The sequence below is a fragment of the Carassius carassius genome, chromosome 2 (assembly GCF_963082965.1).
Source record: "Carassius carassius chromosome 2, fCarCar2.1, whole genome shotgun sequence".
Taxonomy (NCBI): domain Eukaryota; kingdom Metazoa; phylum Chordata; class Actinopteri; order Cypriniformes; family Cyprinidae; genus Carassius; species Carassius carassius.
The window spans coordinates 43307212-43332240 of NC_081756.1; the positions used below are offsets into that span (position 1 = coordinate 43307212).

The window sequence follows — 25029 nt, forward strand, 5'->3', positions numbered from 1 at the left end:
GCAGCTGTCATCACTGCTCAAGTCACTGTTCAGTTAAAAAAAGAAAAGACTGAAATCACAGCAAACCCCCAGAGAAACCAGATGGACTTAAATATGTCTGAGTGAGTGAGAAAAGGTCTTTGTCTGAGAGAATTGACAACATCAGGAAATCAACTGTGGAACAAATGTGAAATATTCTGGAGGAAATACAATTTGTATCACAATTTACCATGTTTATTAAATCTAATAACATAAAATACAATTTCTATAATTTTTTCTATTATATTGACATATATAAATATTTTCATAGATTTTGTTATATTCATAAATAAATAAATAATAGCTTGTTACTCACTTAAAAAAAAAAAATAATAATAATTTTTGCATAAATAGTATTCAAGGTAAAGATTAATGTGTCCCAAATCATATTAAAATAGTAAAATGAATTAATAAATTCAGATGCAGACACCACCAGTGTGTGTGTGTGGGGGGGGGTTGTTATTGGCATAACTTACATTAATACATTGATGTTAAACATTACTAACATGAATGCATTATTGTCATAAATTAATAATATATAATTTTGTAGCAACTTATTTTAAGGTGTCCTTGTTACAAGTTACATGTACTTAGTATTATAATAACAATTAATTATGTGTAATTCCATGCAAGTAACCCTAAACCAAACCCTAATCCTGATCATAAAGTAAGTACATTTAGTTTATTAATATTACTCAGTACTTAAATGTAAAATTACACGGTAACAAGGACACCTTAAAATAAAGTGTAATCCATAATTTTTTGGTGGTACCATGGTGGTACCATAATTTTTTGGTGCATTATTACATACTTTCCTTTGCATGCAAATTACATGCATTTAATATGTGAATTGGGATGCATCCGGAATTTGGTGGATTTATAAGTTTTTTATTCTTGGAGAGCTTTTTATTAAAGCACTTAGTGCTTGAGGTCTGAAGTAGTTTAAATTATAATATTTGAGAATGTTTTTTTTTTTTGAGGAGGATAAACTTCTGTTTATGTATTAATATTGCAATTTGCACAAGAAACAGTGCTATAAATAGTGCTTTACACATTTTTATTTTACGTCTTTTCCAAGTCCTTGTTATGTTATCCTCATGTGGATACCTATCAGTGTGATAATCAAACACTGTAAATGTTATTTACTTGCCTGCTAGCTAAAAACATGTTTTTGATAAATTTGTGATAACAAAGGGACAAGTCGGAATTGGCACCTGTGCCTTGTTGTCGATTACTCCATAAAATATGTGTATATATTACAGAACATTGCTTTAAAGAACCATACCAAACTTTTCATGAACATTGTCTGAGTCAATTATGTGTGTGTTAAGTATACATTGTGTCCTCATTGCCATGCTCACCTTCTCCAGACTGACTCCAGTCCTCTTGACCAGCGCTTGCAGACGAGCTATGGTTTGGTTTTCTCTCAGCAAGTATGAGTTGAGCGGTGAGCCAGCCAGGTTGCCGTTGCGCTTGTCAGAGGCCATGTCACCCGAGCGGAAGCCCCTGAGCTTGCCCTGGCCCTCGCTGCACTGTGGGTTTGCCTCTGAAGATACGCCGAATGCCAACAGAACCTCCGAGATCTCCTGGATGAACTCCAGCTTGTTGGGGAACTGAGGCAGGTCCTCAGGAAGCTCGATAAAGTGGTTGTCAATATCGACAAAACAAAGGTTGGCCTGAGGAGTACAAGAGTTATTTCATTACAAACACTGATCTATGAAATTATGCAAAGGAGTAATTTCTGAAAGAGATTACGAATTTACAAGACAAACTAACAAACCAAAGACAAAGTAAGTTTTTTAAAAGCACACATTGAGGTGATCCATCAGAGATTGCTTTTCCTGCATGTTGGTGATTTCTATGGAATGATATTGCGGACTTTATTCAAAAGGAATTGCAAATTGTATTTGCAATTGCGTTTTCAATTTGTGGACGCATAAAATGTGACATAATCCAAACGCAAATGCAAATTGCGCATTACCGTTTTCATTTTCGATTAAGTGAACGCACAGTGTCTGCCAAATTTAAAATGGAAATGCAAAGTCTGTTTGAAATTGTGTTTCCCATATCTTACGAGCTATGAGCCTGTCATATTTAAATAGCAATATTAATTACCACATTTGCCTTTTCACTCTCTCTGCACTGTGCATGTAAACTGCCAAAACTCAAATGGAATCGCAATACCTTTTGCATTTGAATTTCCAACGTCTACACGGAAACCTGTCAATCAAGTGACAGGGGTGGGGCCATTTTATTGGGCGTGTTTGCATTGGGAAGTGACGATCGTACTAAAATGTACCATGTTTTTACTAGGGTAAATATGAGTTAACGATAGTGTTTATAATTAATCCACAGTAGCCACAAATGTACAGGTGTCTGAGACGTTATGAAATGTTCTTTAACATCATGAACCATAAAATGTAGTCAGTGTTCTGCTATTGTTTATTTTCATAATAGGTAAACACAGGCCACAAGTTAACAAGATCACATTTCCTTGATTCAGCAGCTGCACGATGTACAGCCGAGAGTCCTGTCTTGAATCTAGAGATCTGGTGCTGATTCAGTGTAGCTTGGTAGTTCAGTGGTTAGTGACTGTCATCTCTCACGGCATACCGTCTTTTAGCGCGTGTTCGAAACCCGGGCCAACACAGACGTTCTTTATTTTTTTGTTTATCCTACTAACTTCAGCCGCCAAACGGGCGATCATACAGTGAGGAAAATTGCAGTAGTCAAGGCGAGCTGACATGTTATCAAGTACGCTGCTGTTTGCAGAATTACTGGACCTGCGTCCTCGCAGACATCACACTCCCGAGTCGAATGCACAAAGTCTGAACTACTGAGGATGCAAGTCCGAAACCAGCGGCTGAAGTTAGTAGGATAAACAAAAAAATAAAGAACGTCTGTGTTGGCCCGGGTTTCGAACACGCGCTAAAAGACGGTATGCCATGAGAGATGACTGTCACTAACCACTGAGCTACCAAGCTTCACTGAATCAGTATCAGATCTCTAGATTCAAGACAGGACTCTCGGCTGTACATCATGCAGCTGCTGAATCAAGGAAATGTGACCGTGTTAACTTGTGGCCTGTGTTTACCTATTATGAAAATAAACAATTGCAGAACACTGACTACATTTTATGGTTCATGATGTTAAAGAACATTTCATAACGTCTCAGACAACTGTACATTTGTGGCTACTGTGGCTTAATTATAAACACTATTGTTAACTCATATTTACCCTAGTAAAAACATGGTACATTTTAGTACGATCGTCACTTCCCAATGCAAACACGCCCAATAAAATGGCCCCACCCCTGTCACTTGATTGACAGGTTTCCGTGTAGACGTTGGAAATTCAAATGCAAAAGGTATTGCGATTCCATTTGAGTTTTGGCAGTTTACATGCACAGTGCAGAGAGAGTGAAAAGGCAAATGTGGTAATTAATATTGCTATTTAAATATGACAGGCTGATAGCTCGTAAGATATGGGAAACACAATTGCAAACGGACTTTGCATTTCCATTTTAAATTTGGCAGACACTGTGCGTTCACTTAATCGAAAATGAAAACGGCAATGCGCGATTTGCATTTGCGTTTGGATTATGTCACATTTTATGCATCCACAAATTGAAAACGCAATTGCAAATACAATTTGCAATGCCTTTTGAATAAAGTCCGCAATATCATTCCATAGATTTCTTTCTTAAGCACTAAAAAAAGGAAAAAATCCAGTGTAGCTGACAAGCAGGAAAAGGTTGACGCATGAGCAAAAGAGATGTAAGCATTAGTCTTTTCTTTAACTGAGATTCATGTGAGGCCAAACAGACCATTATGATCACCACCTATAAGGCTGCAGCACTAATTCCTCAGTAAAACCACATGACATTGTGAACATGAATTCATCATCCTGTACTAAACTGCAGGATGAGTCGGTTCGCTTGGAAAGCGAGTGTGTGTCATGCACCTCTTGGGGAAGCTCCAGCTTGGTGCGGTCATCCTGGCCGTTGGAGTGCAGACCCATGAGGTAGGGCACAGGAGCGTCCAGGAAGTGAAGCAGTGAAGCGGGCAGGATGGGCACGTACACATGCTGCCATTGGAAGGGGAACATTAAAGCTGTGATGCTCTCCGCTACCGTCATCAGCCGCTGGTAATCTGGACAGAGACACATTCAGACACGTTATCCTCAAAGCAGGGTTACTCTACACAGAGCATCAGACGACACGCTGATGGACTGTCCACAGTCTGCTCATTCACCAAATGCTGTATATTACTCACAAAAATGGCAAGAGCTGTTTGAAATCACCATCTATCTTCATCATCACATATGTCATCATTTTCACACTCTCATATGGTTTCAATTTCTTTTTTTGGAACATAAAAAAATATCTTTGAAGAATGTTGGTGACAAAACGGTTCAGATTCCCATTAACTTCCATTGCATTGTTTATCCATACAATACAAGTTAAAGAGAACCGAAATTGTTTGGTTACCAACTTATCTTCCACAGTTCCACAGAAGAAAGAAAAGTCATGCAAGTTTGGAACAAAGTGAGAGTGAGTAAACAATGACAGAATTTGTATGTTTTTGTAAAAATGTATGAGGATCAACGGTTTTTATTCCAGTATTTGATTTTTTTGTACTGTAATTTGCGTGTGTGTGTGTGATAGAGATTCTTATTCGGTTTTTGTAGAAATTCTTAAATTAAGTGCTTCTTAAGCACACAATGCATTCTCAAGTGGGCATTTAAAACTATAAAAACCACAATATAGAGGATAATTATTCTGTATTATTCTCATACAGACAAAACCAAAACAAAATGGGATTTTTTGTTAGGATTTCCACCCTGTAGTCACGACTGTCAGAGAGACAGGAATACTATACCAGTCTCTAAGCACCCTGAGTAACAACAACAGGCCTATTCACAAACACACACACACACACACACACACACACACACACACACACACACACAGAGTCCTCACATTCTGACAAAAACTGATGTAGAATTTACTTGGAAAAAGCTTTAAGTAAACAATTTTAATTTCACAAATGTCACACATAATTTCACAGAAATGGAAAGAACCATTCAGAATTACATCTGAAAATTTTAAGCAGAAAGTAATTCGTCAAATGATTCAATAATTTGTCAAATTTGTAAACAAAAACAGTACATTTTACAAAAAATATATTATTTCAGTCTTTCAAAATTGCATGCTTAATTCAACGTGCTACCATTTCTTTGTAATTATCTGTGACACTTACAAGCAATTTCAGTTTCAATGCTTTTAATGATAAAAAATCAGCAAGATTCAGAGGTACACTAACAAACCTGCATTCTTCATTTCTACATTAATAACATGATTTAATTTAATTTTAAGTTTACTTCATTTTGCCTAAAGAAAATGTGTTTTCATAAATATCAATAATTTAAACAATTAATTATTATTTAATAGGAATTAACAACGTTTCATTAAGATATAATAATATATAAATTCAAATAAGAATCTTTACATCAGATCAGATTACACAATCTAATTGACTAAGGTATAGATATAGTCTATATAATAGGAAAGATATATTTTATATAGGAAAATGAGCAGTAACTGCCAAACATCTATTGATCTAGCAGCAGATGCCTGTCTAAAAGGGCCAGGGTATTCATATATGCTATAAATGTGCCTGTTATTTATAGAGCAACGTAGGCCATCTTGAGTTTTAGAGCTCACATCCTGCTGTGTGTGTGTGTAGCTCTATCTAATGACATCAAGTCCTTTTCTTTCTGGACTCTCTCTGTCCATAGATATTACACCATAAGCATGAGCCTTCTGGATACAGAAAAGGATGATGTAATTTCTAGCCAATCATATTTATGCTGCATCACCACTATCCTCCTTATCCGGAGTACGGTTGCTAAGCAACACCACAGCAATGCATCCTCCCAGCCCCCGGTGGTTTTGTAGTTACCTCCCGTAATTCACTCTTCCTTGTTAAGAGTAATTGATCCAATCAGCACATCTGCCACTGAATCGCAAAACAATCTTCCCATGCTGCTTTAAATTCAATCTAAAATGGCCTGCCGAGAATTTCCAGCAGGAAACTGCCAATTATTTTGCTTTTAACATGTGAATCAAACAAAGTACATTTAAGTGACATTTTCATAAATATAATGACGATAATTTGACATATTGCGAGACATATTGCGAGATCTTATGAAACCTTCAAACATATAACATATGCAATGATAAACACAAAAGACTAAGCAATTTATTAAATTTCAATTAACTTCTAAATGCATTCACCGCAATACTCCACAGAAAGCTTTGTGTTTAATTTGCAAACTACCAGGTGATTCTGAGAAAAGGGTGGGCTCTGAGTTTGACAAGAATTAGAGAGAACAAAGCACTGAGATGAGCTCACACGGACACTGAGATGGAGAGGGAGTGTGAAAAGAGAGAAAGAGCATGTCGCAGTCCACTGCAATATAACCGCCTGTTTATTCTCTTGTCTCAAACCAGCCTATACTAAACAGAACAAGCCAAAAATCCAGAAAATGAGCTAAAATCAATGTTTGCATGGCATTTATTTATTCACGTATCTGTCAGATTAAGGCCGTCAGATTTAAATTGGCTTTCATTTGAAAAGCTAAGTTGTAGTCGGCAGCAAAAAAGCAATAAGCCTACTAATTAATGTAAAAAATAAAAGAAAGCATTCACTAATAAAAAAGTCTCTGCATTTACTCAATTTGGACTATTAAGAACATTGATTTATGACTTTGAGCAAATTACAGCCCAGAATCTTGATGAGATTTTCATCCCTATCAAATGTCCCATTTAACCAGCAAGCTAGTATGGGACATATGGAAGGAATCATCTTTTTTAATAAAACAGCCAATGGCCTTTAGCTTACATTACAGCCATGGACCATAATTTGTTGTTCTTGTTAGCTGGTAGAATGCAGGGGGTCGAGGTTTGCTTAGTTAGCATTACCTGTCAGCTAATGCTAGTAGATGCCATAACTAAACCATTACAAATAGATTTATGTTTAAAGTAGTCAGGTGTTATATGTAAGGTTGCAAAGAGATGGTAAATTTCCTGAAACTTTCCAATTTTTCTGAAACTTTCCGAAAAATCCTAGAAAGTTTCTAAAATTTAAAGTTTTCAGCCAAAAACGGGAAACGTTTTATGCATTTTGTCTGTTAGTTTAGATGACAACGCCATTTTGGTGACTGAAAGCGCATATTTTTTGAAAACGGGTTTTTGAAAACGTCACTGTTGACGTTTCCTTGTAAACACCCAAAACGGGAATCTTTGAAAATGTGGACATCATGCGCATGCATAGTACGTTTTAGGTATGTAGACATGCGCAGCATGTGACGATTTTAAAGGCAAGCACGAACAAACAAACACAACAATGGTGGAGTGCATGGTACTGTTGTTGCCGTTTAAGAGTTTGCTAATGCTTGTTCAGCAAAGTGTGGATTTACTTACAACTAACAACATGGCATATGTAACACAGCGTTTTTGGCCATTTTCACGGATATGTGTAAACGCAAATTGAAAATGTTGTCGTGTATACGTGAAACTTTTTAAAAATGCATGGGAAAAATTTTGTGTTTTTGACTAAATCATTGTCATGTAAATGTAACCTTAAATCTTCAATTTAATATGGATTTCCCATCAGCATGCCTTAAAATGCAGTCTATGTAGGCAGCTTACTAGGTTTTGTAAACAAATAACCACAACTGCATCTTTAATGAAGTTTCTATTAATAAACTAATCTCATGTAGCCAGACTTTTGAGTTTCATCAAAAGTCTGGTACACTTCACACTTCCACCCAAGAATGACTTGTTTAAATAGGAAGGGGCCATCTGACTGACATGAAAGGCCCCTAACATTTGATAACTGGCGTTTACATGTGAGCTACTAAGTGTCTAAACCCGAAACACTGCTGGGCATCTTTAAAAGGCACCACAAATCTTGGTAACTTTGTCAAATCCAATTTCTCCTTACAAGAACTCATAGGAACAGTCTGGCAACACAGATTTCCTACAGACACTTTCCCTCCTAGAAACTGCGTAAAAACAGACAATCAGATTAGAGCTTGCCGTTTTGAGAAACCCCTTGCTGTTTTTGTGTGGAATTTCTCTGAAGCTGAGATAAATCATACGCAGGCACTAGGTCTACAGAAGTATGAGTGATAGTTACTCACGTTGTGAGTACAGAAGGATCTGGATCTCCAGTAGTGCACAGGTGAAGAGCTGTAGCACGTTCTCCACGCCTAGCAGCTCAAAAACCTCCTGCAGGGGGAAGTCAAAGAGGGGCAGCTCAGACGTGCTGGGTCTCTGACACACCACTGGCCCGTATACACCCAAGAACTTCAAGGAACGCCCGGCCGGTGGTAGCGGGACCTCGTAGAGGACGTTGTAGACGTAGCTCTCCAGCAGCAGAGGCGGGGGCTGAGGCGAGGTGACAGCCTGGTGCAGCTGTTCCAGAACACTTCTGCAGGCGTGGGCGAAGGCCATGGGTGTGATCAGGCAGATGCATTTGGACACATACAGTGTGTCTCGACTGATGTCGTACGAGTTGAAACGCTGCAGCCGAGACAAGGAGGGAGCAGCGAGCAGTTGTTGAGGGGTGGGACGGGTGTCTTCTGGACTGCGAGGTGTGGGTGGTGTGTGCAATATGTCATATTGTTCTGCATTGTGCATGTGGTAGAGTGTCTGCATGGCACTGCAGATCTGCTTGCTGGTCACCTCCTCGAAGAAGGTGAGGGCAAAGCCGTAGGTTCGGGAGCCATCCTCTCTCGTGATAATGAAAGAGTGGAACTGGGGCCCACGGATGTCTGTCTGGGTGCGGAAGGACAAGCCCTTTGGCATACAGAGCTGTGGGGGAACAATAAAAAGGTCTAAGGATGTACAAATATAAAAAATACTCTTTTTGAACTTCAACAAGTTCAATTAATTTGAGCAAGTGGTTCCAACCACGTTCCATTGAAGCCCCCCAACACTGCACATTTAGTAGAGACTCCAAGCCTTGTAATGTGTGTGCAAAAATTTTGCAAGACATGCCTTTAGGGACCTGGTTGGGAAACACTTCTATATAGCACCCATGCATATTAAGTTTATGATATGGCCATTTCAAGACTGTCGAGAAGCATGCATGTTTGGACAATTAACAGATGGCTAGAGAGTGCATATGTTCTATTTTTGTTGCAGTAAGCTGTGCTATATTCTAAATACAGACTGGGCAAAAGGGCGTTGTTAGGCATGACCAGCAGCACCACCTCAAGTGCCTTCCTGCTTTATGACAGGGTAAAGATACAGGATGGGTTGGTGTGTATCCCAAAAAGAATCACATTTTTGCAATTCTGAGGAATCAGGAATTGTTAGTCGACTCTAAAGCTGAAAATATACTTGTTCGTTGCTGTCTGTGTGACATAATTGTTTTCATCAGCACAGTCCGCTGTTGTCCATGCACAAAAAAAATACTTAACTGTGCATGAGACGAAACGGAACACAAAATATGAAGTAACCTGGGCCTTAAAGGGATTGTTCAACCAAAAATGAAAAGTACTCCATGATTTACTCAACTTCAAGCCATCCTAGGTGTATATGACTTTCTTATTTCAGATGAATAAAAGCTCTGGTGAGAATATGCTAGTCTTGTGAGAAGCAAGTTTTGTTTACAGCAAAGGAAAACCAGTATACACTTGGCTTATATCAAAATCCTACTTCATTTTTCTTTTCAAATCCTCATTTTGTACTTTTAATTTGTGACCGGTGTTTTGCTTTTCTCTCTCCTCTGCGCTTTTGCTTTCATTACTTCTCACCGGAGCTTATGCTACGCCTACGTCCTACATCATCCACTGGAACGCCACTAACTCATATACACATGTAAGGAAGTTAATAGAAGCTAAAGATTACAGTTATAACGTTTAAAATATGTATATTTTTCTTACACAAACACAACAGTTCGCTTCAGAAGGCCTTTATTAACTCCCCAGTGCTGTGTGGAGTGCTTTTTATAATGGATTGATGCACTTTATTGGCCTTCAAAATCTCAACACCCATTCATTGCCATTATAAAGCTTAGAAAAGCCAGGAAGTTTTGTAATATAACTCAGACTGTATTCATCTTGGATAAGAAAGTCATATACACCAAGGATGGTAATTTTATTTTTTGGGTGAACTATCACTTTAAAGGTTGGTGTGGAATCGACAACTTGTTCATTCACTGATTAATTTGATGACTCTTTCTCCAGGTTACTTTATTTTTGTAGTATGTGGCAACCAGTGAGTGTCTTTTTGAATATTATGAGTGAGTCTTTAAATCATTCAATCAAAAGATTGGCTGGCAGTTGTTCAGCTTCCCTCAGAAAATGCACTGAGCCATATTTTCATTAAAAATATAGTGCCTGACAGAAAAAGTGTTTTGCATCAAAGCTGTTATGTTGTAGAACTATCACAAATTTTCATTGCATTTGCTGGTGGCCACCTTGCTTTCTAGAAACTAGAATTAGTTTTTGAAAAGCCCATATTGGTAGACGTCTATGTGTGTCACTCACCATGCCCACAGCATCCTGGTCAAAAGGGTTCCACTCCACATTGTCGGGATAGTGCGCTAAAACTTTAGATTTAAAAGTTCTCCGCAGTGGACTCTGCTCAAAATTCTCACCTGAGATGCAAACAGAAAGAGAAAAAGAAAAGAAAAAGATAAACTTTCCAGCAATTATCCTCAAACCTTCATGGCAATTCAAGCAAACCACATCACAAATGTGATACAGTGTTGTATATTTTAACATTAAATATATACAACAATCTTCTACAAGACATTTGTTTAGAAATTTGCGAAAAACATGAGAAAACAGAAATCAAACCCAGTCAAAGCCAAAAGTGCTAGAACAGATGAAGCAGAGAAGTGTTGCAACCCGTGGAAAAAGACATGCCTCGAAAATCATTCCAAGTGAAAGAGTTACAGCCCACCAAGCGAACCTTGGCAAAATTTCACCAAGCAGTGACTGACAAACAGTTTGGAGTGCTAATAACTTGCTGCTGCTGAGAGAGGAAGAGGAAATGGAGTTGAAGGGATAAAGGACAGGAAGACAGGTGATCCCACGCTACCCGACCACGCAGCCGTCTCACACATGAGCAAACAGCGGTGCTATGAAAGAAGTGTGTGGAAAGGTTAAAGGTTAGCGGGCACAGGCCGAGCTGTGGTTGATTGTGATACAAACAGGAGCACTGACTGCAGGAGTGAAGAGCATAGTGGGGGACGGGGAGGGGGGTTACCTTCTTTTGCACCCGCCAACTGTCCGGCAACATCTCTGAATTTAGTAGCCTGTATATACTGGCAAAGAGCTACACAACAGATAAAACAGTTAATCACTGACATGAGGAGGGTGTGTAATCTTCACTTATTACTTAATATAGACAACACCATTAGTGCACTTCTGGAAGTCCATTAAGGAGGACAAGCAAACAATAATAAATCAATCACTTTTAAAATAATACATATACATATTATAGAAGTATTTGATTTCATGTTTAAAATATTGTTAAAATGCACAATTAAAACAATACATCAATAAATTTTAAATAAACAAATAACAAATGCATTTGTCATTTATTTTTTTAGGCATTTGCAAGTTGCTTTTTAAATGTTTTCCAGCACCATGTCAACTTATACAATAGTTCACTCAAAAATTCAAATGTATCCACCCGCAGGCTATACAAGATGCAGATCAGTTTGTTTCTTTATATGAACAGATTTGGCGAAATTTGGCATTTCATCACTTGCTCACCAATGGGTCCTCTGCAGTGAATGGGTGCCATCAGAATGAGAGTCCAAACAATCCATCATTGATGTTTTAACTCAAAACTGTTGCATCTAGGACAAAATATGAGTCCATAATACAAACATAATCCATAATACAGCTTCCTCAAGTGAAAAAGTCAATCCCCTGTTGTCCTTGCACATTAAAATCCACCGACATATTTTCTATTAATTTTTGCTTAGAAACGGTACTTGATCTACGCATATTTCAGATTAATCAACTTTATCACTGGAGAATGCAATATAATAGATAGAGGACTCGTACGTTAGCTGGAAGCAGTTAATTGATGGACTGGACTTGTGCGGATTATTCTTATGTTTTTATCAGCTGTTCGGACTCTCATTCTGACGGCACCCATTCACTGCAGAGGATCCATTAGTGAACAAGTGATGTAACGCTAAATTTCTGCTGAAGTTCTGATGAAGAAACAAACTCATCTACATCTTGGATGGCCTGAGGGGGAGTAAACATTCATTTTGGGTGAACTATTGATTTAAAAATGTCTTGAAACCAATCTGTTCCATTCCATTGCATTCTGTCCATTGTTTTGGACTCCTTCTGGTCACAGATTCTACAGATTCAGTGTGTGTAATTTTGTTTTTGAGAAGTTCTGCTCACCGTCACACACACATTAGACACACGGCATGTTAAAACAACAGAGACTGAAGGCAGTGTGAGCACGCATTAATGTCACAGGTGTTTTCATCTCCTCTGCTGCCCACACATTAAAAACTGGCTAATGTAAAGCTCTTCTGCTTCCATATCAGAGACAGTTTAAGATATTCAACTAATCTGCCATAGACAATGAACAATAAAGCCTTGATGCAACAGGAACAGACTAGTCTCTGAGGGATATGTCCCTGAGGAATATGTTCAGGTTTAAGTGGAGGGTAAGAACGTGTTTATTTGTCACCAATCTTCAGAGACAGGGTGCGTTCTGGCCAGGAATGTGTGGAATTAACCAACACAAACACTAGGGCCTCCTGGGCCGGTGTCAAGCTACAAGAACCAACAAGAGACACCAGCACAATCATTACATGACAACATGCTACAATATTTAGTATGTTGCTAAATTATGGATTAAGTTCTGCCATTTTCCATGAAAATCTTGTTCCCATACAGGTTATTGTCCTCTTTCTTCTCAACTTCTTTATAATAATGTGTAAAATACTAAAATATGAGATTCAGTTGAGAATTGAAATAAAACTAGTAAAAGATATTGTGTAAACACTAGAAACTCTTAGGGGAATGTTACATAACGCCCGGAAGCAAACACCAAGGTGGATGCTAAAATCTTTAAATGTGGAGAGCCAAATGATTCTATTATTAAAATATTATTCATCTTTTAACTCTCACTACAATAGATATCTAAAGGAAAAAATATTTATATAATAATAGATTCTTACACTTTTTATTCATCATGACCTTTAAGACAAAATACTGGCATTAGTTGAGATATGTAGTGTAATATAATATTCAGGGCTCGCAAAATCGCTAGCCCAACATCCTGGGGCTTTTGTGTCTTCCAGTCGGGCTACCAAAATATATCACTACCCTGCCGCTTACACTTGTCCTTAAAAAGTCTTCAGTTTAGTTGTATCAAATTTAACGTCTCCAAGTCAAAACACGGCAGGGGTGTTTTTATTTGAATGTGTCTCTGAAGGGTACCGACTGCCTTAAAAAAAGTTTCGATGCCATTTTCATTTCATTTTACCTACAATACCTGATAAAGCAGTGGCTGGTTTGTACAGTATTCAGCCGTTATCAGGGAAACCTAATTTCTGCCGTTTCAAAAGCCCCACCTGCTTGGTAGAGAATGAATGTGCATTTTCAATCATCCCGTCTGCTGCTTTAGTTCAGACCAATGTGAAAATCGACCAGTTTTTAGGCAGCAAACAAGCAAGTGAATAAAGATAAGATATATATTTATTTGTTTTAAATTAACCTAATAATTTATATGTTTGACTCATCCCTTTTCTTAAAAATGGTTTAAAGGCTGAAATGAGATCATGAAATGTTTATCACTTTATGGTTTAATAGGTCACCATTGTGCTATACCCTGCTCAGTGTTAATTTTATTTGTGCAGGCCTTAAAAAGGGTAATAAAAAGCCTTAAAATGATATTAAAAAACCCAGCGGATACCGTGTAAATAGTAAAATAAAAGTAAAATAAAATTCCTTCCTCGATATTTGTGTTTTGAAAATGTTTTTTGATTGGCTTTTTTCTATATTTAGTAAAACTATCCTTTTTTTTAATCTGGGCTAATTAAATTAATTTATAATAATATAATATCCATTAATATAATATCCTAAGACTAATATCTCATGCATTGTGACATGTATGCAAGAATAAATGATGACAGACCACTAAATTATTCAAAATTGAATGCATATTTGAAGTGGTTATGCAGCCATTAAGAAATTCAGTAGGTTTTCACTCCTACTTGTGGTGCAATTAGTTACAATCACAAATGTAATTCGATTCGAAAGCAATCAGCTCTGATGAATGAAAAGACTTCATCATGGTTCATCTGCCTTGTTATTTCTCTGCCAGCCCCTCACATATGATTTGTTTCGATCATGGGACTGTCAGCACAAAAGGCCTGAGTTCAAGTGAGAATGAGCTAGCAGCAATGAAGCCAATGAGGAACTAAACACTCATCATTTTGTCAACAGCAAACAAGCATTAGATAGTATGAACTGCAAACAGATCAATAAGGCCAAGGTGACAAGCCCCGCTGCTGTAAACAAACCAACCAAAACGTACTCAACCAATGGCGAAGGGGCCAGATTCAAACCACAACAAACAGCAGGGCCTAAAATATATTTCTTAGTGGTTCTACCTTTCTATATGTTTATTTCTATGTTTTTAGAGCCCATGCACCATGATTTAATTTATTGTAAAACAGCTGTAAAATTGTATTTACAAAAAAAAAAAAAAAGGTGAGATATCATTCTCTTTGGAATTTTTTTTGTTGATTCCTCATGAAAAGACCCCTGAAAACCACTTTGGTACTTTTAAAGAGAGCATCAGAGCCATAAGAAACCATGAAATAATGCCAAGGGGGAAAACACACCATGAGATGTGATTTTCAGAAAGGTCAGTGCTTTAGAAAACACAAATAAACCTTATTTCTGACTGCATTTGGGGAAGAGCAGCAATATGCCAAATCAACCACATTAAAATAAGTGGTTCAACAAACCATAAAGTCCTTTACACTGGAAACACCCACAATGCACAAATGACCCACAAGTGACAGTTATTGATAATAAATTAAATTTTAATGCTAACACAGATGCCATTTGTAAAAAGGTTCAGCAGCGTATGTTTTTCTTAAGAAAAATGAACTCTTTTAAAGTATGCTCAGTGTTAATGACACTGTTTTATCGGAGCTTTATTGAATCCGTAATTTCTTATTGTGACATTGTATGGTTTGATTGTATCAGCCCGTCCAACAGAAACAGAATAATCAAACTGATAAAGACTGCTTCGAAAGTGATTGGAGTTCAGCAGATACTGCCCCAGGAAATTTTTAAAGGACGTGTTGTCAAAAAAGCCTTTGCGATAATCAATTGCCCAACACACCCATTACACAAAGAGTTTGTTATTCTTCCATCAGGACGTAGATATAGAGTAATGGGAGGGAGAACAAGGAGGTTTAAGAACTCATTCATACCAACTGCTATTCTAATGTTAAATAATCTGTAATCATGAGTGTTTATTATGTGAGTGTTTGCTATGTGAGTGTTTTTTGTGATGTGCAGCACCAGTGCAAAACCAATTTCCTAAGGGATAAATAAACTCGAACTGAACTGAACTGAACAAATGCATGTTTTGGCTATTATAAGCTATTTTTGTTTCCATTTTTCTGTCAGTCACACAGTAATTATACTAAGCCTATCAATGTTTAATGTTAAAGTCTGCATTAAATGGAAGTCTTCTTTCATTGTGACATATATCAAAGTAAAAATGTTTCTTGAATGAAATTAAATGTAGGGTGGGACTTGATCATTGGATAGATGCATTTACTGACTGCTGCCATTTTCTGCAATGCATGGTGACTGTCTATATTTATGAATATGGTGATATTCATGGAGGCTTTAACTATTGGTTTCTTTTAACAAAAGAAAAGGCCTCAATTTTATATAAATGTAGGAAAAGGCTGGAGTGTAAAAAGGATTCCTTTTAGTATCCAAACTGTTTCCATGCTTCTAGGCTAAGAGCAAGAGATAAACCTTATCTTCTAAAGTACTTCTGTATGGTGGCTGAAAGCTTTGCGTCTGTTGACCAGAGAACAGCCAGAGGCCACGGGCCTGATGGGAATGCATGAGCTCTGCGGAGGAGGAGAGCTCGTTAGTAATGCCCACTTTAGACAGGAAAGAACAAAATTAACCCTATAAAGTCTTCTGTATCACATTTGCAGGAACATTTCTAAGTCATCTAAATTACCAGAAAGAAAAAAACACGTTCATGAAAAACCTGTTGATTTTGTCATCTGATTGATAGTTCATCCTTTTTTTAGCAAATAAAAAGCCTTTTAGTAAAACTTTGGAAGATGTCTTCTTGATGTGAAATCTCTAATGAGTTTTATAAAATAAGTTTATTTTGTTAGTAATATTTCAAGATAAATACTTACTGGACTGAAGTAACATAAGCTAAATTTACTTGATTATCCACACATAATTTTGAGAAAATCATGTTAAAATATGAGTATCTTCAGGCTTTTGAGAAATGATTATTTGTTCATCTCACAATTATCATTGTATTGTATTGCATTATAAGAAAAAAAAAATAAAAAGAGCTTTGATCATAAAACTAAGCATTAAAACATAATCTTCCAAAGACATATTATTGGCATATTTAAGGTAAAAACTCATATTTATATGCATTTAACGTAAGTAGTCTGTTATAATGTTATAAAGATCACAACGATTTACCAGTGCTGCCTACTGAAAGACTTTACCTGGTCACCCGAGTATATCTGGTAACACAGTTTTGCGTTTTCTTTATTATTATCCTCCTATACTTTCTTTTCTGAGATGATGAAACCATCCGCAATTGATTTAGAGGCCATCTTGACTAAGCTTTCGATCTCTGTTTGAGTTTTTGGCCATAATAATATCAGCAACTGCACCAAATTCAAAAAAAAAAAAATATGAGCTCCATGTTCTCATATAATACTACACGAGCCATAAAAACCTGATATCAAATATGCAAACTTTAAAGTTTTGTGTAAAGGATCAATAAACTGTTCCCAGAAAAAGTACATATTTCATATGTCAGGCTTTTGAGAGTTAATTCTTCTAAATTTGCAGTGACAGGCCCCTGAAGTTCCAGCAGTTCCTGATAGCATGATTTCAAAGGTATACAGCTTTGACTACTAATTCACGCAGCTGCAGGAAAATACTGAAAAGAATCCCCAAAACCTGGGAATTAAAGAATGAGAAATGACAGATTGATTATGCATTTGATATTTTGTGAAGTGGGGCTTTGCTAATGAGTAACTGCTAATTGATGTGATGACACAATGTTGATCCTTGCAGCGTGATGCTGTCAGATGAATGTGAAGCCCAGACACAGAGAGATCGTGGGTAGCCTACATCTATGTGTGAGCAAAGAAAAGGGCACAAAGAGAGCAAATTAATTTCAGAGGAGTAACAGATGGCAGATGACGTTTTCCTGTGAAAATTATCCCCCGCATATCCAAACCCAAGCGGCCACTTGTCCATTTCCCTTGATGTTTCATTGCTTTCTGCTCTCTGTGCTCCAAATTTACTCATTTGTTACCATTATGTAAGTTCAGGGTAATATGCAATTTCTTGCATATGTTTTTCTTTAACTATTCTCCTATTTTACTCATTAACTTCACTGAAATATTGGCTTATTTTTTATTTCAACAAATGGAAACACTCAATTACTTAATGTTGAATCATCTTATATTAGAAAATATAGAACAATTACAGTGTCACTTTGGTTGCATTTACACTGCAGGTCTTGATGTCCAATTCTGATTTGTTGACAATACCCAATTCTTTTTACGATCAGCTTACATCTTCTGTTAAAAGTGATCCATATCTGATATCTGCATTTACACAATACACTTGGTAAAACAATCCAAGTTAGACATACTGACCAAAAAACAGAGTTGCCAGGTCTGTGAAACAGCAGAAGTGCTAATTAAAACTTGCCAAATTGCGTTTTTTCGATGTTTTTTCAGGTGTTGCTATAGTTGTAGCAATAGCCAAAAATACACTGTATGTGGCAAAATTATAGAATTTTCTTTTATGCCAAAAATCAGTAGGATATTAAGTAAAGATCATGCTCCATGAAGATATTTTGTAAATTTCCTACAGTAAATATATCAAAACTTAATTTGTGATTAGGAATAAATTGCTAAGAACTTAATTTGGACCACTTTATAGGCGATTTTCTCAATAATTATTATTTATTTTGCACCCTCGGATTCCAGATTTTCAAATAGTTGTATCACTGCCAAATATTGTCCGAGCTTTTCAGCTTTTCAATTTCGCAAAAATTTACCCTTAAGAGTGGTTTTGTGCTCCAGGGTCAACATATTTTATGTATATTGTGAAATTCAATTAAAAAAAAGTCATATCATGATAAAACATTTTGGCCAAGACACTCAACCTCAAATGTACCATTTGGACCAGATTAAATCGAACAGCTTGCTATCATTGTTTTTCTTTTCAGGCAACTTTGGTTTATGGGATTCACAACTGTTTAAAGGTATAGTTCTCCCAAATATGTAAATTGTGTCATCATTTACTGACCCTTACATTGTTTCAAAACTGTAAGACTTTACTTTTATTTTAAATCAGAAAAAAATTATCTTCAATCAGGAAGTTGACTTTACATGCATGTTTTGTTATTGTGTTCTCAACGCAGCAGAAAGCTTAAAAATATCCAATAATGCCAGTCTTAAAAACGTCTTTATCATGCATGGTAGATTAATGACTAATCAGAGTCCAAGGAGCTCAAAGGAGAACTCTTTCATAGTGATGTCATTAAGAAAGCGCTCAAGAGACGGGGTGCATGGGAACCCCTGGGGGACAGTGTTTAACTCGGTGTGTGTGCGAGTGTGTGTCCAGCCCAGCTGCCTGTCCTCAGTGTACCGAGGACCTGACTGTGCACCCAGGCTCTGAGCCAGCCAATCAAAACGCTCTGCTAGCAGGGCCTCTCATGCATATGCTAATGAAGCCCTCACCCTGTGCCCTGTCATTGGGGATAAAAGAGGGTTTTGTCACCAACTTTGCAGCATTCTGGAACTACTGCTGATTTATGCAAAAACAACAGGACAGAGGATGAGAAGCCTAATTAAAAAATAATAATGAGTTTCAAAGGTAATTTAAGGTTATGTGGGGAAGATAAGTCAAAAGTTAGTTAGTCTGCTGCAGCCCCATTAACAGCATTAATTTGATCAGTGACATTACAAAAGGTTTTTTTTTTCAAGGTTTATGCACAGCCCGACTCTGAGAATGTGTAAACATTAAATGCCTTCTTCACACATACAGTTTTTGCACTCTAAGAATGTGTTATGAGTTTGTTTGCCCCCTTGGTTTCCTGTTGGTTAAAATTAAAGCAAGTTTTTAATAACTTACTTGTTTGAGTAGTTGCTAAAGGGATTTCTTTGACATTTCAAAGTGCTGAAAGTGTCTATAAGAAACTTTGTTTTTGTGGTGGCTTGACATCTATATACAAGATGCCGTTTTTATTACAAATAGCAATACTATGAATTAAACCAACATATGCTGATTGGGAGAAAAAAAATACAATGAATTTCCAGCTGAAATGAACAATATAGTTACTGTAAAACAACAACTTTTATTCAACTTTTACACAAAAAACCAGGGGCAGACTATAGATTATTAAAAACCCTTATTTATGCACATTTTGATTACCTCGAATCACTTTTACCATTGTGCGTTTGTAAACTAATACATTTTCACATTTGCATCACATAACCAGCTCTATATGTATGGCTCTTTTAATGTAGTAGTAAACTTGCTAGGAATACAGTGAAACAAGAGTCATAATAAAAACCCAACAACTAGAAGCAAGCTGTATGGTTGATTCAGCAAACGTGTTTTCTTCTTTTGTTAACTATCGGTTAGGCCACAAAGAAAAACACCAGCGTTTACTGCTGAGTAACTCTGGGAGTTCCAAGGGAAGGAGGAACCACAAGTGAACCTCATTTAACCAGAATCATTTAAAGTTTCAGTTCCAAAAAACTGGCCCACAAACCCACGTGAAAAAAGAAAAGCACTTAACTGTATTGAATGTGCACTTGTAGTCAACAATTAACAGTTCTTTAAAAAAAGGACATTTCTGTCATCATTTACTCAGTCTCAAGTTGTTCCAAAACAGTCTAAATTTCTATCTGTTTAACATGTAAGAAGATTTGAGTAAATGATGACAGAACTTTTATTTTTGGTGCATTTTCCCTTCAAGTGAGTAAAAAAAGCACTCTTTAAGTTCAACTAATTGCATTTAATATAAATGTAAACTGTAATACATTTTCTTTTAATTGCAATTAAGTTTACCGAAAACATTAAACGAATATACTTAAGTGCTATCTTAAAGTACATTAGTTCTCTACTTGCTTTCTTTTTAAAAAGAATGCTAAATTGTATAAGTGAATAAGGGAACAAACTAAGAAAAACCAGTATGTTAGCAATGTCGATGTTTAAATAATCCATCCATGGTAACATGCTAGAGGTACAGGAAGCGGGAGGAACAGAAAATCAAGAGTTTCTTAAGGCCCTAGAAAGCACTTCTTTCAGGACAGGATCAGTGTCCTTTAAAACAGTCCCAGTAGAAAAATTATATGAAATTAACAGTTATTTTACACATTTGTATCCAAATAAATACAGTTCAGTGTTTCCTCCACTGCTTTTCCGAATCTCAAGTACAATGCAAGGATAAATAATTTAACCGATCTGTGAGCTTGCTGTGAGAATTGAACATGATGAGAGAAAAATTGTGCCACAAAAAATATTTCTATTAAGAAATATTTTATACAATAAAATTTCTATTAAGTTGTCTTCAGGGTGCACAAAAAAGTATTACTAGTGATTCACAAACATATAACTCATATTACATACATATTATAAGCCAGTTTCTTCGTCAAATGACTCATTACCTCACAAATTATCAGTTTCAATAAGTCTTAAATTAGTCTTACAAATCCTTTATTGAATTAATTATCTGACTCACTTACTAAACTGTAAAGTTGTCATTACTTTCAGTGATGTTCGCTCAAAATGAAGCAAATTTTATATACTTAGGCATCTGGTTGGTCATACGATAACTAGTTAAAGATACATATACAGTATAAGTAAGGTTTTTTCCCCACCTGGGACAAATATTTATTCCGTTTTGTCCTCATTTAACCTTAAAATTAAGGAGGGCAACATATCAGGCTATCACTGGAAAACTGACGTGCTCTTTCTTAAACATGCTCGAGTGCAATTGTGACCCACTTTTAATGGTCTAATGGATGTTTTTCATTACTGCTAAATCAAGCATAACTGTCTGACCCAACAGCGAAATGCAAGGAATGACAATGGCTCTTATTTTCTCTCTCTTTACCAAGAGATATGCTAACATCGCCAATGGGAAGAAGAGCGTATCGGAAAGCATCATGGGACGCTCACATGGCTATGCTTAAGAACTTTTCTAAAGTGTCTATATCAAAATTCATTCAATAAAACTCTGTTCTATGGCTAAAATAAAAATTCAACAATACAGTGCATTAAACAGGTAGTTCACCTAAAAACATTTCATTCTGTCATAATTTACTTGCCCTCATGTCCTTCTAAAACTGTGTTAATTTCTTTCATCAGTGCAACATAAAAGAAGATATTTTAAGAAATGGCTCTGTTTTGTTTTTTGTTGGTCCATACAATGAAAGTCAATGGTCACCTATATATATATATGGGTGTGTGTGTGTGTGTGTGTGTGTGTGTGTGTGTGTGTGTGTGTGTGTGTGTGTGTGTGTGTGTGTATATATCATATTATATCATATTATATTGTATATTATATCGATTAAAAATTTACGTTATTGTGTGTGTGTGTATCTATCTATCCATCTATCTATCTTCTTTAAATAATTACTATAAAGTGTAACTTTTATTTGTAAATAAGCAACATAATAAAATATGTTTTTCCATTTAATTCTTATAGCCATTAATATATTTATTATATTTGTGTTGCAAAAAAAAGTCAAAAGTCTAATTTTATTACCATTTGATAGCATCATTGCAACATGGTTCTCCTATAGTCTCTTTTTTGTTAAAGGTTTCAACCAAAAAATTAAAACGGCAAACTGAACAAAATGATCAGAATTCATTAAAAAGATCATAACATTGCAAATGCATGACAAAGAAAAAACCTGACTGACTCGTTTCCTCTAAAAACAACATGTTAGCACTTTCATTCCCCAGCTAAACTAGGCCAACACAGCCTCAAAGAATGTCACCCAATCACGTGCTTAAAACATGACACGTTAAAACATTTTAAATGACATTTTAAAACAAGGAAATCTTTGAAATTCTACATCTCCTTTAAAAAATTAATAAATAAAATTGTATCGAGTCACTAAAATCTTGCTACAACGTGACTGGATGCTGCATTAGGAATTGACGGCTTTTTGTTCTCCGCAGAGAATCTCATTGACCTCTCTTTGTCTTTAGGGTACGTGTGGAACACGCTCCAATGATCGGGCTCTTCCCAAGGGGGCACGTCCTGGTCACTTTCACTACAGGGTCAGTTTTACTACAGCCATCTCTAAATGTATCATTTATTGCTCATCAATATATATTACACACAACGTATTCTCAACAGACATTAGTGATTGCAAGCTACTCCAGAACTCAAAGTCGCACAACACAAATAATCATACTCGCTAACAAAATACACAAGAGTAAGGAGGATGATTCAATGGCCTGAGGCCAGTGTGAGAGCATTGACTTACTTGTTATCTTGCACATGGTGACCATACAAGTCAGAGAGAGCTTAACTGCCAAGTGTGCAATTCGTCTTGGTGTTTTAGGCATTGCAAAATTCAAAATGGATTCCTGTTATGCACTAAACATTGTGAATACTGAATTAAATGTCACAAATTATGCGCCAAAACTGTAATTATTATATGTTATTATTAACTGCTAATTTAGCAGTTAATAATAATCCTGACCAACATAAACTTCCCTTGTTGTGCTCTGCATCCATAAACAGAATTTCCTGGAGTTTAAATTCAACAAACAAAATGCAGGGGCTGATTCACAATGTTTCACCTTTTACATACGATTTAAAACACCACGGGTGCAGTTCACAGAGCAGCACAACTGACTCAGATGCAACAGAATCCTTGTGAAAAATCCATAAACATTTGAGAGGAAACGGAGGCTCTGATTACAGCAGTGGAAATGCACCAAAAGTGAAAATGCAAACTTGAGGAAGCCTGAAACCACAGGAAATCTGCACTCTTGCCCAACAACTCTTCATGTGCTGGTTCAAAGAGCCTTTTACATGAGACGACAGAGCAAACGATCCACAGTAAACACTAAAACATGCTACAGCCGGATTATGTTATGTCCAATTACAGTGAGTGAATGCTGGAGATGAAGGGGTAGATCAATAAGATGTTAGGTCGGAATAGTCTGAACAGATTATATAACAATAAAATCTTGTTTTGGTGAATGCTGAAGATGAACAGTTTATGAAGTCAACACAAGTATATATTAAACCACTTGATTATATGAAGAATATTACAGAATATACTGTAGATTCATTATATGACTTTCACTGCTACTGGTCCTCAGTCTTTTGCCTTACATAAGTAAATAATGTCAGTAATAATGCTTTGAGTTACTGTATGTTTTATGGCTTTTATAGAGGATATAAATGAAGGAGCTTTTATTAAATGACAGATGCTTTTCTTCTGCTGGGTTTACTTCATTTGAGTAAGCTTTTTCCCAATTAACGTCAGTAGAATGTTTACAGATTTCCTTTAAGACAAATCAAAGGGTCTTGTAACTAACGTTATCTATTTTTTTACACGTCCAGTGTCTGTGAATAGAATATAATAGCATAAATTTCAGCACTCGTGTGTTGAATATTACGCACGTCCACCATGCTAAATATATTTTCGCGTATTTACAGCTTGTTTTGTTGGTGTTATCATCACAGTACTCACTATTTTAGCACAATGATTGATAAATCACAGAACTAAAAAAAAAGTATAAGCATAAATACAATAAAACCACATAAATCTGTCGAAATCTGAGTCCTAACCAGCCTCAATCTTGCTCGGGTCTTACCGGACAGCTCGTCTGGTTCTAAGCCGCTCTCGGTGTCCAGACCGCAGGTCACGAAATAATCCGCGAAGCGGCACGAGCTCGAGCTGAATCCGGTGCTCATTTTGAGTCGGCTCCGCTTGTGCTCTTCTGTGTGTGGGTCTAGAGGAGCGCATAGTACGAGCTCTGTGGATCACTTTGAGCAGCCATTGCGGATGCAGACCAAGTCAGGAGCCCCAAGCGCCAGTCGTGTTGTGGCCTCCGGTACAGCTGTTTTCCGTCCTCTGCGCGCGCTTGTGCGCACGCGCATCGCTCTGCTCGGGATGCCGCTATGCGTTAAAGCCCCGAAGCATCATCGCCGGAGACCGAAAGGAACTCCGCCGCATCACACTTTTGGTGCGAATACATAATCAATTCTTTAACAGCAATGAAAGCCAGGTCATATGATAACCAAGAATTAACTTTAAATGTAAAAACTTAAAAAATGTGTCGTACTAAAGCATAGCAGAATAGAAATATGTTGTTTGATGTTGTCCTCTGGTGGTGAATTTGGAAATCACATGCATGTAACTTTTTAGTGCCTCCTGAATAAAGAGCATGATGGCATTGATCAGCCTTCAATTCGATTTTGGTATAATGTGTAATAATGATATGGATATATTCTGAGTGATGGAGTGACATTTTTCCTTTTTGGATAAAATTGGAGCAGTCAATTAACTTAACCGAAGTTCTAAACATAAATGAATTAGAAATTATGTAAACAATAAAGATACTGTATCCGATCGGGGAAAAAATAATATATACATTTCAACTTGTCTCTGTCCTGGAAGAAAAGCGAGCTTATGTACCTTCCCAGACAGCATT

The 25029-nt window shown here is 36.7% G+C and overlaps 1 protein-coding gene across 3 annotated transcripts in view; it reads right to left on the minus strand.

Moving 5' to 3' along the window:
- The window catches only part of LOC132110354 (DENN domain-containing protein 5A-like), a 42620-nt gene extending 18147 nt beyond the window's left edge, over positions 1-24473 (minus strand). Inside the window, exons 1-6 of one of the 3 annotated variants that reach the window (XM_059516909.1) lie at positions 24190-24473; positions 11306-11374; positions 10582-10691; positions 8227-8899; positions 3982-4169; positions 1380-1694 (exon numbers count right to left, since the gene is read on the minus strand). In XM_059516909.1, coding sequence (XP_059372892.1) covers positions 1380-1694; positions 3982-4169; positions 8227-8899; positions 10582-10691; positions 11306-11374; positions 24190-24289 — 1455 coding nt within the window. In that variant the 5' untranslated portion in view covers positions 24290-24473. The remainder of the gene's footprint in view (positions 1-1379; positions 1695-3981; positions 4170-8226; positions 8900-10581; positions 10692-11305; positions 11375-24189) is intronic. The other 2 variants (XM_059516890.1, XM_059516899.1) reach the window with 2 other exon arrangements.
- Positions 24474-25029: the final 556 nt, after the last annotated feature.